The sequence below is a fragment of the Giraffa tippelskirchi genome, chromosome 6 (assembly GCF_054371585.1).
Source record: "Giraffa tippelskirchi isolate mGirTip1 chromosome 6, T2T-mGirTip1v1.2.pri, whole genome shotgun sequence".
NCBI classification, from domain to species: domain Eukaryota; kingdom Metazoa; phylum Chordata; class Mammalia; order Artiodactyla; family Giraffidae; genus Giraffa; species Giraffa tippelskirchi.
In genome coordinates this window covers 152,409,891-152,424,903 of record NC_137280.1, presented here as the reverse complement: position 1 = coordinate 152,424,903, position 15,013 = coordinate 152,409,891, and the positions used below count along the sequence as shown (strand labels likewise).

General features: G+C 40.1%; 1 protein-coding gene across 10 annotated transcripts in view; it reads right to left on the bottom strand.

The window, feature by feature from the left end:
• Nucleotides 1-5,133: 5,133 nt before the first annotated feature.
• The window catches only part of RASGRF2 (Ras protein specific guanine nucleotide releasing factor 2), a 240,322-nt gene continuing 230,442 nt past the window's right edge, over nucleotides 5,134-15,013 (bottom strand). For 7 of the 10 annotated variants that reach the window (XM_081503811.1, XM_081503812.1, XM_081503815.1 and 4 more), the window contains 4 exons: nucleotides 11,850-11,929; nucleotides 10,403-10,520; nucleotides 9,762-9,830; nucleotides 5,134-6,774 (listed from right to left, as the gene is read on the bottom strand). In XM_081503811.1, coding sequence (XP_081359937.1) covers nucleotides 6,682-6,774; nucleotides 9,762-9,830; nucleotides 10,403-10,520; nucleotides 11,850-11,929 — 360 coding nt within the window. In that variant the 3' untranslated portion in view covers nucleotides 5,134-6,681. Of the gene's footprint in view, nucleotides 6,775-7,362; nucleotides 7,879-9,761; nucleotides 9,831-10,402; nucleotides 10,521-11,849; nucleotides 11,930-15,013 lie in introns of those variants that run through there. The other 3 variants (XM_081503813.1, XM_081503814.1, XM_081503816.1) reach the window with 1 other exon arrangement.

Below are 15,013 nucleotides of genomic sequence, written 5' to 3'. Positions count from 1 at the left end.
GACCATAGTCCCTCCTGCTCCCCTGACAGAACAGGCAGTAAGCTAGAGGTCTGTGGGGCTGACCAAACTGTTTCATGGCAGTTCAAGCACCAGGTAAAATAAATCCAGTGAGCCTGAAATAGCGCAGATCCCAGACCCAGAGAACGGTGAGGCTTTTGAAAAGCATGGAGATAGAGAATTGAAAAGATGGTGGTTACAATGAGAAACCGCTCTTTTTTTTCCAATTCCTTACTAGTGGACTTTTAGCCTCCACCCACCTACCCCATGGGCTTCCGAGGTGGCTCAGCAGTAGAGAAACCACCTGCAATACAGGAGACTCAGGAGACGTGGGTTCAATCCCAATGTTGGGAAGATCCCCGGAGGAGGGCATGGCAACCCACTACAGTATTCTTGCCTGGAGAATCCCACGGACAGAGGAGCCTGCTGGGCTGCAGTCCATGGGGTCACAAAGAGTCGGACACGACTAAAGCAACTTAGCATGCACGCATGTAATGACACTCAGTCATGCCTTACCTCAACTCCTCATCTTATACAGTGTAATTTTATATTAGTAAGGTCAGAAAAGAAGTTGGGCTATTTTTGAGAAAAATGTGTGGCACCCTTCTTTTGAGGGCCTAGTTATCCTCACACTTATGATAAAGGTGGGGTGATGAAGTGGCCACCTCCATAGATGACTCAACAGAAACCCCAGATTTCTGAAAATTCTTCAAATTATGATCTCTGTCATAGACCACACACTCCCTTCTCATCTTCACCGATCCCCTTCAAAGTTCAGGGGCTGTCTCCATACCTAGTGGCTAGGTGTTCACATGGCTGGCTCATGTCATAGGGATGGAAACAGAAGTGAAGTGTGTAAGTGCCCTATCACTTGCTATAAAGGAAATCTCCTGTTGTGGGCTTATTCTCTTTTCTGTTCCTGAATCGGGCTAGAGCCTGGATATATTAATAACAGGACCCAGATTTGACCAGCAGGCAAGGTCAATGCCATGAGGAATGGCCAAGTAACAAAATGAAAGGAACCTGGGTTCCCAAATCCCTACCAGGCTGATTGCTCATTTCAGAAGTGGAAAAGGAAGCCAGTGAGATAGAAGGGACCCACTTTCTCCCTTTTCTCAGTTTTCTCTTGGACTCAACAGCTGCATCATGTTTCCTTCAGCTCTAAACATTAGGAAAACTTCATCTACTAGACAAAAGTGAAGTATTTTCATATATATTATTCCATGGAGCCACTGCAGTAATTCTAGGGGCAGATATGAGGCTTTCATTTTAGATGAGGAACACAGCCTCAGACCTCCACCTCTAACCTCAGTAGCTCTTCTCTCCACAGCCTGTTCATGAGCTGCCATTGGGTAAACAGAGCTGTTTGGAGAGTAATGAGTTCTGTGTTCCTGGAGGTAATCAAACCTGGGCTGGTGATAGCATAGGAAAGCTGTAAACCTTGGAAAGACAGTAGGGCTAGAAGACCTTTAATATCATCTTTGCATGCATACTCAGTTGTGTCCAACTCTTTGAGACCTCATGGACTTTGGCCCACTGTCCAAGCTTTAGCCCAAGTTCCTCTGTGCATGGAATTTTTCAAGCAAGAATCCTGGAGTCAGTTGCCATTTCCTCCTTCAGGGGATCTTCCCAACCCAGGGATCGAACTTGAGTCTCTTGAGTCTCCTGCATGGGCAAGGGGGTTCTTCACCATTAGTGCCACCTAGGAAGCCCGAGGTCCTTCAAATTCTCTGATATTTTAGTACCTGCAACTTGGCTTCTTCTAAATCTTTTCCTCTCTGAACTTTAGAAGTAAAAGAATATCTGAAGGAGTCCACAGCTATGAAGAAGACAATATAGAAAAATGCTGAAAGAATCAAATGAAGAGACTAAGGAGATTTTGGAGAATTTCAGAAAGGCAAAGTTTAATTTGCATACAGGCATAACCCACACCTCACCTGACAAGTGTTAGGCCACAGCATAAACCCCTCTGTCGGAGTCACAGATGTCAGCAGGTTTGCAAAGTAACTGGACACAAACAATATACTTCTCCAAGTAATACATGGGTTTGTCCATCACACACACAAATAACAAACAAAGACACTTAAATCCTCTGCAAAAGAGAGATGAGGATGGTAATCAAATTACCTCACATTTGGACAGCATTTTGCAGTCGGATCCACTTTGTCCTCATGACAGTCCTGTGAGGTAGGCAGCACAGGAATCACTATTAACTCCATTTCACAGATGAGGAAACTGAGGATCAGAGAGCTTTCAGCACTGGCCTAAGGTTTCCCAGCTTTAGCTGGGTAGATCTGAGCCTAGGGCTAGGATGCCTAGTCCAGTGCTCTTTCACAACTGCCTTTCCAGAGAAAAATTAATGGTGGTGTAACAAGACAGTACTTTTGCCTGGAAACTCCCATGGACAGAGGAGCCTGGTAGGCTGCAGTCCATGGGGTCGCTAAGAGTCAGACACGACTGAGCGACTTCACTTTCACTTTTCACTTTGACGCAATGGAGAAGGAAATGGCAACCCACTCCAGTATTCTTGCCTGGAGAATCCCAGGGACGGGGGAGCCTGGTGGGCTGCTGTCTATGGAGTCGCATAGAGTCGGACACGACTGAAGCGACTTAGCAGTAGCAGCAACAAGACAGTGGTTCAACATCATTTAGTAGAACTATTATTTTTCTTGAGCAAATGCAATCAAATACAATCAAATCAACCCTAATGTTAACATCATGTGGTATGGTAGCCAAGATGAATAATTTTCTGATCTTTCATGTATTTATACCTACAACAAGATGGTTGTTTTCTACTTTAGTTCCTCCCTGCCTTAGTTTTTAGTCACTAACAGATACCAAGAAATGACACTCTGATTAGATTTCATTGATTCAAGTCTTATTACCAGGATTCACATAGTGGTAATCAAGTTATTATTTAAAGCTACAATCTGTTGTCATTCTGAAGTGAAAATGAATCTTATTCACTTATTCCTTCTGGCTGTGGACATTAGCATAGCTCTATTGTTTAGCCATAAATATTATCTTTTATACCATTTCAATAGCAGTAAAAATAATAAACTTCACAGGCTGGTTTTAAAAAAATCTTATGGTTTAAAATGAAGGGAAAGTTTTTTTTTTTTTTTCTCCCTCCAGAGGGAATAAGATCAACCTTTGAAAAGAAAAGCTAAATGAAATCCTTTATTTTAAAATAAAACTTAATTCTATCGGGAACAACCCCCTTATTGCATTACTCTTTTTAGTTAAGAATTTGAAAACGATCCAATCATTGCTGACCCAAGTTCCTGTCTGTTACAACACTGTAAGAAAAAAAGCAGTGTGGGTCCATTATCACACACACTCCAAACTGGAACGTCATGGATTTTTCTTCGCCAAGTTATTCAACATCTGTACTGAAATCTAACAAACAGTAATAGGGACTTGGTGTGAGAGTCAGTTGAAAATACTGCAACAGTAGGTTTGAATTTCCCTCTTTAAACTCCTTCAGAGAAACACTAAGGGAAATTGACAACATTCTACTTCATGCCTGAATCAGTCACATAATATATTGCCTTAAATAAGAGACTTGTCCCTGTAGCAAAACTGGATGTCTGAGTTAATAACCAAAGATATCCCCTAAAATCTTCAAGATAATTTCATTGACTGTACAAAATGTGAGTATTCATCTGAAAGCATGAAATTGGATTTTACTTCTGATTTTCTAGGTTAATTTTGCAAGAATACAAGTGTTCCCTATTTGGCTGTTAGAGGCTGACCTCCCATCTACTCATAGAAATGGGTCTCATGTAATGGAATACAAGCAGACCCAGCCAGGAGCACTCATTCCAACCATCACACAGAGCTTGCAAGGCAGAAGAGGATGGGTGCTTTAAACAATCAAAAGGAAACCACAAATTGCTCTTGGGGCTTTTAAATGTGACCAAATTGAGCTTTTTAAAAATGCGCTTTCCTCTCCCAGCTGCCCCAGAAATGGTGCAGGTCATCAAAACCAACTCCTTTGGAGGTGGAATTCTCTCTTGTAGCTCCCTCAAGGCTTTCAGACTCTGGGAAGCAGGAGGGGTGTGTAACTCGCAAAAAAAACAGGTCAGCAGAGACGACGGACAGTGCCCACAGTTGACCGCTAGGGGGAGCTCTCCCAACATTCTGCAGGAAATAGGCCTGCCGGCTTTGTCACTAGCTGAGGAAAACATGTACACCAAAAGGGAAGGAGCATTTGGAAGTTCCTCTTGTTCCTATTTTTCTCTAATAAGAATGGCTGCAGTGCCTCTGGAACCACTGGGTCAGAGAATTAAGGGTCCAAACTTCCAGGGACAGTGCGCACAGAACCACACCCTCCCTCTTCTGGAAGACTCCGGAGACTCTAAGGCCAGAGTCTGATATATCAACATTTCCACGTGTTGTTCTGCCTGAAACTGCTGTGTGTGTGGTCTTTTCACTGATCTGTCCTGGTTTTTGTTCACTTTCAAAACTGTGTCTTTGCACCAAGAAAGTTAACCTTTACTTTCTTATTCTTTTCCAAGACTTTGAGGTGCTTGGTGCAACTGATATATATTAGTTCAAACTTGGTTTCTGAACACTGAGAAAAAAATGATAAGTTATTCATTGTTAGGATCCAAAGAACTCATGCTTCTTATCATGCATCAAGATGCATCAACTTTTTATTTGAAACTAAAAAGAAAAAACAAGCAACTTTAAAAAAAAAAAGAAAGAAAAATTAAGCATTTTTTAAGAAAAATCAAGTCACCCTCCTTGAGTTTAGTGCTATCCTGTTGGCTAATATGAGCTATTGAAAATATTTTTGGAATGGTCTTCAAATATTATAAATATTTTCTTTTACTTACTTTATATTTCACTATATAGTTATGTACAGAGATGGCCCTTACCATGCAGGAAAAATGTACATTCTCCACCTCTGTGGGACATTATCAATTCCACTGGGTCTTATGAGCCAGCAAGTTGAATTTATTAGTCAGCTGTCACCTCTAACAACATAACTAACACCATAATTAAAGTGCAAAGAGAGAAATAGAGAAAGCAGCCAAACAGATCAATTTTTTTCAATGTCAGCATTGATATGCTTCATGCCTCTAAGAAATAATGCCAGATGCAATAAGCTCAGGTAACAATAACTATATCTTTTCTCTTCTTTGAAAGCAGAGGTCTCCCTGAGAAGAGAAGAGGGAGGTAAACATGAGATAGCCCTATTTCTTCAACAACCAACAATCCTGGGGAAATCACAGTCACTTTCCCAGCCTAGGGTAGGAGGATGAACCCCTGCATTTGGTTTTCTGACACAAGAGCTCGTGAGTGGTTGGGCCCGTTTCCCATATACTTAACAATGTTTTCACTCAGAAATGTCTCAAAATTTAAAAACAAAGATGACTGGAGAAGAACTGTCTACTAATAGCACATGGAAGGGGGGTTTTTAAAAAGAAAATCCCACTAAATCAGGGGTCCCCAGCCTCCAGGGTCTAATGCCTGATGATCTTTGGTGGGGCTGATGTAATAACAATAGAAATAAAATGCACAATAAATGTAATGCATGTAATCATTCTGAAACCAACTCCTCTTCCCCCACCCCAGTCTGTGGAAAAATTGTCTTCCATGAAACCGGTCCCTGATGCCAAAAAGGTTGGGGGCCGCTGCACTAGACAACTTTAAAAAAATACAAGTAATGTTCATAGTGAGCCTAAACATGGTTTGTGTAAATCAGAACGGATTCCCACATAACCAAGGGAGTGGGGGGAATGAAAACAAGCACAGGAAGGCGCAGAGATGATTTTTAAGTCTATCTTTTCACTTAGCATTGAAACCACTCTTCCCCTCGGTGGCCTTCTGTTGTATTCCACAGTTTTGTTCGTGAGGCACGTGGGCATCTTTTCGCAAAGCCTGCACCTGCCTCTCCAATGGCATCGACTTCCTGAACTGCACAGCCTCAGGAAGAAGTCCCCCACGTCCCCCGACGGCTGGACTCTTTGGGGGCACAGCTATTGAGTTTTAAATTATGGAAATGTTACATACAAATCCATCTGACTTTCAACACATCTTCCCTGTCCTGTTGCCTAAAAACTGAAAGAGCAGTTTCAGAACATGCCATTCCTCCAGTATAAATATTTAAGATGCACTGAGAACCATGCACATGCTGAGGACTGAAATCGCTTATGTGTCGGCCCATCCCTACAGAGACAGCCTCGGCTCTTCTGGAAGCCTGTAACAAAGGAAATGTAACAGAAGCAGTTAAGTCCTAGGAGAAAACTGGGAGGTGCCCCAGGCCAGTTAGGTGCTAGCGAAACATCACAAGCCTTTTCCATGGACCTGTGTCCCTGAGTTCTTAACAGAACACAGGGCAGAATTTGAAATTCCCCTTCTTACCTGCTTCATTACAATGGCTACCAGCACCTCCCAGCTTATACTCCCTCATGCAAATACGCCCTCAGCTTTACCAAACACCACTCTCTTCAGCTTCCCACCCAAGTCTGAAGCATCTGTCCTTGATCCCAACCAGCTGGGCTTCCCTGGCTGGAGACAGAATTCTGGTTTGGCTCCGTCATCTTTGGGGCGCAAAGGAGACTGGCTCTGTCTCCAACCCCCGGTCCTCTCAGCACTGTGGGAGGCATGGCATGCACAGTTCCGTCCGCTCTGCTTTCCATGAAAATTCCACGGACTCGGGGCAAGGTCGGATCGTCAAGCAGGGAGCCGAGGTTCAATTTTTAGTGACAGCTCATACAGCGTATCTTCATCTATGATGAGGGCTTTGTCAAGCAAGTACTGAGTGACCTGGAGAAGAAAGGGATATCCCCGCTTTGAGTTCCTTCACAACACCAGACGTACATTTTTCTGAATGGAGCCTGACACAATTCAACATTTTCTCCCAAGCACTGAAATACTTTATGTAACTAAAAAACATTAGGAATATATTCTTACAGTATAAAAGAAATCTCTGGTCCCCTCTTAACTCCCTACCCTAGGCACTGCCCTCAAGAAGCACCAGTGTTATTAGTTGGCTTGTATTCTCCCAGATATTTTTCAGTATCTTTCCAGACGTTACCAGATACTTACAGAAATCATTTTCCCTCTAATACATGGTATCACAAGGGTATATTTTATTCTGCTTTCATCAGACTAGAAGTTGTGGAGTGCTCCTCGTGTCATACAAAGAGCTCTCACTGCTGTGTATTACTAGTGTGACATATCAGAGTTTATTTAATGATCTCATATTGATGGGTTGCCATCAATATTTCACTATGACACAAAGTTACAGTCAAGTCCTCGTTAGCATACTCCCTAGTGCTCACATGTGAATGGTTCCACACCGGAAATTAAAGGAAAGGAAAGGACGCTGAAATGAACATGTTAGAACAGGGGTTATCTCCATAAAAATATCTCTTTATTTTTTCCGAGATATAGCAGACATACATAAAATTAACACTTTGATTAGTTTTGACAAAAGTAAATACCCATGTAACTTATGTATCTGGAGAAGGAAATGGCAACCGACTCCAGTATTTTTCCTTGGGAAATCCCATGGATGGAGGAGCCTGGAGGGCTACAGTCCACGAGGTTGCAAAGAGTTGGACACGACTTAGCAACTAAACAACAACAACCAAGCTACATATGTAGCATGCTAAAAAATAATTTCATCACCCCAGAAAGTTCCCTCATGCAGCTTCCTAATCAACCTACTGCCAGAAGCAATCGCTGCTCTGATTTCTATCACCGGGTGTGTTAGTTCTTTCTGCTCTAGAACTTCATGTAAGTGGAATCACACAGTATGGACTCTTCCGTGTCTGGTTTCTTTTACTCCGCATAATGTGCTGAGATTCATCTATGTTGTGGTGTTTTTCACGGGCTGTCATCTTCTACTGCTGAGTAGTGGGTCCACTGTATAGATACATCACAATTTGTTTATCCATTCATCTATTTATGGACACCTGGGCTGTTTCCAATTTTTGGCTATTATTAAGAAATTCTATAAACATTTTATGCGAGACTTTTTATGAGCATGTTTTCACTTCCCCCTTGGATAAATACCTGGGTCATAAGGTATTTAAGTTAAATATGCATATTTAACATTTTCAGAAATCTCCAAAGGACACACTTTTCCAAAGAGGTTGTACCATGTTACTCTTACCAGCAATGGATGAGAATTCTGGTTACTTGGTATATCAATTTTTAATTAAAAAAATAAAATAAAATAACCTCCAAAACTGTTATGCCTATAGTACATGAGAGTATCTGTTATCCCATATCCTAACTAACGTTTGCTGTTAACAATGTTTTAAAAATTTGTCTGATAGCTGACAATGATGCTTTGTAATTTGTATTTTTCTTATTAATGAAGTTGAGCATTCTCCAAATATGTATTGGACATTTTTGTTTCTTCTTCTGTGAATCACCTGTTTATAGCTTTGTCAATATTGAGTTGTTTATGATTTGTCTTATAGATTTATAGGAATACTTTTTTAATTTATAGGGATAATTTTATTCTGTATCTTTGTTTTTTATGTTACAAACATTGTCTCCTACTCTACTGCTTGTACTCTGACTTTTTAAACAATTGCCCTTTGTCAAATAGAAGCTTTCGATTTTGATTCAGCAAACTTTATCAACCTCATCTTCTATAGCTTTTGCATTCTGTGTTTAAGAAGGTCTTTCAAATCCAAAAGTCATGAATATTTTGCCCTGTATTATTTTATTAAAATAATGTAATGTTTCTTTTTATAATAAAGTAGTGAATTCATCTGGAATTTATTTTTTGAATAGTATAAGATGGAGAGCCAAAATCCCCATTTCATTTACCCAATGGTCAGTTTCTATCATTTTCTTAAAATGTCTCCTTTATCCCATATTAAATTTTCATACAGACAAAATCTGCATCTGGACTTTATCCTACTCCACTGAGTTTGTAGTCCTCTGCCAAGATAGTCAGTCCTCTGCTATTCACTGCAGTGTTAGTGTCTGTATCTGGTAGGGAATAGGGAAGGCTCTCCCTTACTCTTCTTATTTTTCAAAAAGTTCTTATCATTGTTTTTTGCCTATCAAAGCTTCCTTATGAGTTTCATAATAAGTATGTCAAGTTCCATGAAATAACAGGGATGATGAGCTGTGTGTTAAATGGGAATCTTCTTTCTTACCATCTCAATTTTTCTGTAAAGCTAAAATGATTCTAAAAAATAACATCTATTACAAAATGAAAAAATGAAAGGAAGAAAAGAGGAAAGGAAAGGAAGAAAAGGAAGAAAGAAAAAGGTAATAAACATCAGTTATTGTTGGGATGGAGAGAAGAAGGGGATAAAGACACGAGATGAATCTTGAAAGATGAGTAGGGACCACATAATGCAAGATTTCTAGGACATATCAAAATTTTTTCTTTCCTTAGCCTAAGAGCAAAGATAAGCCAATAAAATATTTTATGCAAGGGGCAAACAAGTCCCACTGTGTGTTTCAGAGAGTCCTGTTTGGCTGTACATTTGTAGAATGGATTTGTATTCAGTATACCAGGTACCAGATATTGGCAGCTTGGACCAGGGGTGGGGGTGGTGGTGTGGACAGCTTCACAAGAAATACGGGATATCAAATAGAATTTGATAATGAATTGATATTCTTTTTGCTTTCTTTCTTGTTTTTCTTAATCAGGGTTACCAAAGGTTTGTCTTTTTGGTATTTTCTTGGAGTTACCTTTTGGTATTATTAATCTACTCTACTGCTGTTTCCAATGAATTAACTTCCACTTTTTTCTTCTTCAAATTCCCTGACAACCTTACCTTTGGCTGATGATCAATCCGGTAGGAAGTCTGCTGGAACTGGCGTATCTCTCTGATGATGTGTGATATCTGATGGAGAAACAGCAGAAGCAAGCATAAGCATCGCCCTGTGTGGCAGCACAGTTTTCTGGGAGCCTGTCCCAGAGCAGTCAGTCCCTTAGTCCATCCAATGAGGTATCTGGAGCCCTGCTCCATCATGACCTAGCCCTAGGGCTTTTTTGCCTTCAATGAGCCACAAGAAACGCCAACAGCAAGAAGATACTGAATTCCCAATCAGGGAAACAGCTGGCACGGGGTATCCTCAGGTGGCGAGCATGGAGCGCTAGTGTCCATGGGCTCCTCACTTCTAACTTAGTGCTCAGAACCCAGCTGTCCAGCAAGAAGCCTTTAGCATCTGTCTAGCACTGCTCAGTCTCAGAAAGCCATCCCCGGTGCTTTATTCCCCATCCTCTTTGTCTACACTGCCAGCTGAAAGAGGACTGTGAAAATCTCCTGAATCAGCCAACATCAGGTATCAGATCCAGTGTCGGATAAAAAGGTCAAGATGAAAAAGCAAACGGTTACTCTTCCATGTCATCACCTCTTCTCTATAAGCCACTGAGGTCACCGAGACAGGCTGATTACATGAAACTCCTACCCACCATTCTCATCTTGGAGAAATTGACGAGGCCTTCCTCAGTAAAGTTTGGTGTTCCTTCTTCAATAAACGCCAGGTCTGTCAGGTACATCCCCAGATAAGGAACAGCAGGGGGGTTACAACTGAAAGACCAAGAAGCACTGTTTGCAGGCTCATTCACACAGCTGTCCACCTACCTCCCCAGTTTCAACAGGAAGCAGCTGTGCCACTCCCCTCCTGGAGAAAAAAAGTCTTTTAATTCCATGTTCAGAAGCATGCCCATGATATGCAGAGGTTTAATCATGTCTTACAATAGAGTATGATACAAAATTACAGCTCATGCTTTACTATGTGTTTGAGACAAGGGTACTTCAAACAACAGGATGTCTTATAGACAAATACAAAACATTTGCTAATGGCACTTGCTTGTAGCATTTGCCTGCAGTGCTTGTCAACTGGCCACACTGTGAAGAGATATAAAAGCATGTAGGAAAACCCCATGCCCTCACCTCATTAAAGTGCAAACATTCAACCTTGAAGAAGTGGGTGGAAAAATAAATGTGATTAAAACTTGTAACAGTTGTTTTCTGTTTTAGTTAGTATTTAAATGTTTTAGAAGGTATAGACTTAATATCACACCTGCACACTAAAGTGAGACCTTCTTTGTCTGGAAGGTGCGTTCTCAGAGTCTAGAGGTTGAGAACACAGCCTTTTAATCCAGGGGGAACTGAGTCTGAGTCCCCGCTTGCCTACTTACTAAGTGGTGGTGGGCAAACTCTCTGAACTGCAGTTTCCTTGTCTGTAAAATGGAGACAGTGAAACTTTTATCTCTATTTTGCTGTGAGGCTTAAATAAAACACATCAAGCACTTAGCATAGAGTCTATCATTTAGTCAATCTTCAGTAAATAGTTCTTATACTATTGTTGTTGTTACTTTAAATCTTTCTTTCAGTCATGACATCACAGGACAAAATTTTCCATAGTAAGTGAAGTACATGTGGCAGGTCGTAAGAAAACAAATTTCAGGAGGATATACTCTGTTCTCCACGCCCACCTCTCTCTGTGTGTCTGGAGAACGAGAAAATGATCCAGCAATAAAAAGCCGAAAATAAAAAACAAAAGCAATAGGGACTGGAATATTCAAATAAAGAATCACAGGAAATCACTGTGTTTAGATTAGGAAATACCAAATAAAGAAACTTTTTATAGTAAAACATGTAAAAGATTTACAATGGTGACATTTTCTTCTTATTTGGAATGCTCTGCATACCACGAGTATATCCATAAGACACTTACTGTATGCATGGCATTCCAAATGAAAAGGAAAATCAGAAAAACACCTGGATGATGGAAGTTGTGTCCCACTTGTTTTTCTTTTTAAAGCAAAGTATGAGGTAGGCCACTATTTGTATACTATAAAAATTACATAAATATACTTCTGAACTATGAATAATTTAACAAAATAGACATACTTTTTAAGGGTTTCTCTGAGATTTTTAAATCTTCCTTCGGACGAAACAGTCTTCTGAAGCTTGTCCATTAGAGCTTTTGTCTAGAAGGAAACAAATAACTTAGCATGTCATGAAAATACACCTATGGTTTGATAAGGTGGTAAGTTACCGAAAGTTGCTAATTCTCTTCTATAGTGGCAGGTACGATATCTCTGCCAGACTATCATGAAGTGATATGATTTTCAAAGTATGGAGATGTACTTAAATTTCATTTGTTAAAAAAGAACATGTGATGATACTAACTCATTTTTTTATACATTTAAAAGAGAGAAAATGTATAGAAAAGAAAAATTGTAATGCACAGGAAACTTAGGAACTTAAAGACCTGAAAAGAACATACCAAATAGGGGATTAAAAGAGAGGTCCTGTGTCAGGGGGGTTTCATGATGAATCTTTCTGACTGTTAATTTCCACGTCATCAAAGCACATATTATATTGCTTGGCTGCGGACTGACCAATATCCTCCAGTCCAAATCCTTTGTGTTCATCTTCATCAATTTATTAGAAAAGAATAATTGATATTTACCAAGAAATAAAGTTGCTGATGACATTGGTCTAGAGTTTCTTCTATGTACCTGCGAGAATGGTAGGGTGGCCCTTGGAGATGCTAATACCCACTCCTGGTATTACCCACATCCAGGTAGCTTTGCTAGGAGAAGCATCTGGAATGAAGCCAAGGCTTAGGCTCCTCAGACAACTCTGTCTCAGTCTAGAGAGGAGCTGCAAGGCTCCATGAGAGCTTCCAGAGTGACTCCAAGGGCTACCTTCCCCATCCTGGCTCCTGAGGCTCTGGGAGAAGACAGCCAGCATGGCTTGAACAGGGGTGGAGGGTTGGAGGGGTTGGGCAGGCCTCCTGCCTGGTCCCTGGCTGGCCTTCCCTCAAAGAAGCTGCAGAAATAACTGTCCTACAGCCACAGACCAAATTTGGTGCGCTTCAGAGAACATATTCTACCAGACCTTTTGGCTGTCTCCCAGACTAGACTCAGATCTGCAGAAAAGACAGCTACACAGCTGGTGATATTAACAACAGTGTCCGAAGCAGGGCGTATCTGCGACCAGGCCCTGCCTATGACAGGTCTGAGGCACTGGGTCCTGGAGCATAGCCCATTATTCACACAAAAGCTGCTTTGAGTGATCTATAGATGTGACTGAGATGGTAAATTCTATTTAATGTCTCTACAGGCAATATATTCAAATTAAAAAAAAATAGTTTCAACATTAGCCTTATCATCTCTATTCGATAGTTCAGATATCCCTAACCTTGCATTCTGCTAAAGACATGAATATTGCTTAAGTTAACCACAGTGAAGGCTTAAAGAAGAGTTAACAAGGTGCCAACTTCAGAGGAAAAAAGAAACAGAATGGAGAAAAGAACAGGCAGAGGAGTGACTTGCTGACCCTGATGAAGTGTGGCATGTATGACAAGATAATAGGCTCTTTGCATCCAGTGCTCAATGGCTGAGGCAACTGCTGCCTTAGAGGGAGGCAAAACCCAGCCATGACAAAGGTGTCAGTGTCCAGGTTTTGGATTCTGATATAGCTGTTTGAAGTCTATTTAAAAAACAGTATTCCAATACCCATTTATCATAAAATCTCTCAAAAACTAGGAAGAGAGGGTAGTTTCCTCAACTTTATAAAAAAGCATTTACAAAAAACATATAGTTAACATTGTCCTTAATGGTGAAAAACTGAAAGCTTTCACCCCAAGGTCAAGAACACGAAAGAATGTTCTTTCTTACTATCATATTCAACATAGCATTGGAAAGTCTAGCCAGAGCAAGAAGGCAGGAAAAGGAAATAAAAGGCATATAAATTGGAAATAAACAACTGACATAACTGCCTATGTAGAAAATCCCATGGAATCCATAAAAAAGTCCCAAGGACTAATAGTGAGTTCAGCAACATTACAGATATAAGAACAGAGGAAAATCAATTACATTTGTATACACTAACAATGAATACATGGAAACCCAAGTTAAAAACCACAATTACATTTAAAATATCTCCAATGAAAATGAAATATGTAGGCATAAATCTAATGAAACATATACAGGACTTACATGTTGAAGATTTCAAAATGTTGATTTAAGAATTCAAAGAAAATCTAAAGAGTAGTGAGAAATACTGTGTTTATGGACTGGAGGAGTCAATATAGTAAAGATGTCAATTCTCCCCAAATTGACTGATTTAATGGAATTCCAATGGAAATCTCAGTAAAGTTTTTAAGACACAGTGTTTATTTGAAAATGCATATGAAGGTCACAGCATCTAGGGTAGCTAAAATTTTGAAAGAAAAGAATAAAGTGAGAGGAGTCTAGAAAGAACTCAAATCTCAAAGCTAAAAAAACCCCAAAGAACCTAATTAAAAACTGATCTGAAGGCATGAGCAGACATTTTGCTGAAGATGCAAACAAGCACATGAAAAGATGTTTACCATTATTAGCCGTTAGAAAATGCAAATTAAAACAATGATGAAATATCAAAATGGCTAAAATTAAAAATACTGACAGCACCAAGTGCTGGCAAGAATGTAGAGAAACTGGTTCATTCATACCTTCTTGAGAGGAATGTAAAATGGTACAACCTCTCTAGAAAAGAGTCTGGCAGTTTCTTATGAAACTTAATGCACAATTACCATATAATCTAGCAACTGCACTCTATGGCATTTATCCCAGAGAAATGAACATTATAGTCACACAAAACCTATACATGAATATTCATAGCAGCTTCATTTGTAATAGCTAAAACTAAAAACAACCCAGATGTTCTTCAAGGGGTGAATGGTTAAACCAAAAAAGGAACTGAGTGCTGATATATGTAACAACTTGAACAGATCGCAAAGGAATTACGCTGAATAAAAAAAAAAAAGGCAATCTCAAAATGTCATATACTATATGATTCCATTCACATAACATTTTTGAAATGACAAAATTATAGAGATGGAAAACAGATCTGTGGTTGCCAGGAGTTAGGGAGTGAGAGGGAGGGAGGTGGTTGTGGCTATAAAAGGGTGGCAGGAGGTATCCTGATGATAGAAGTGTTCAGTATCTTGACTGTAGTGAATCTATCCCTGTAATAAAGGCACATAAAACTAAACACACACATAGACACACACACACGAGTCC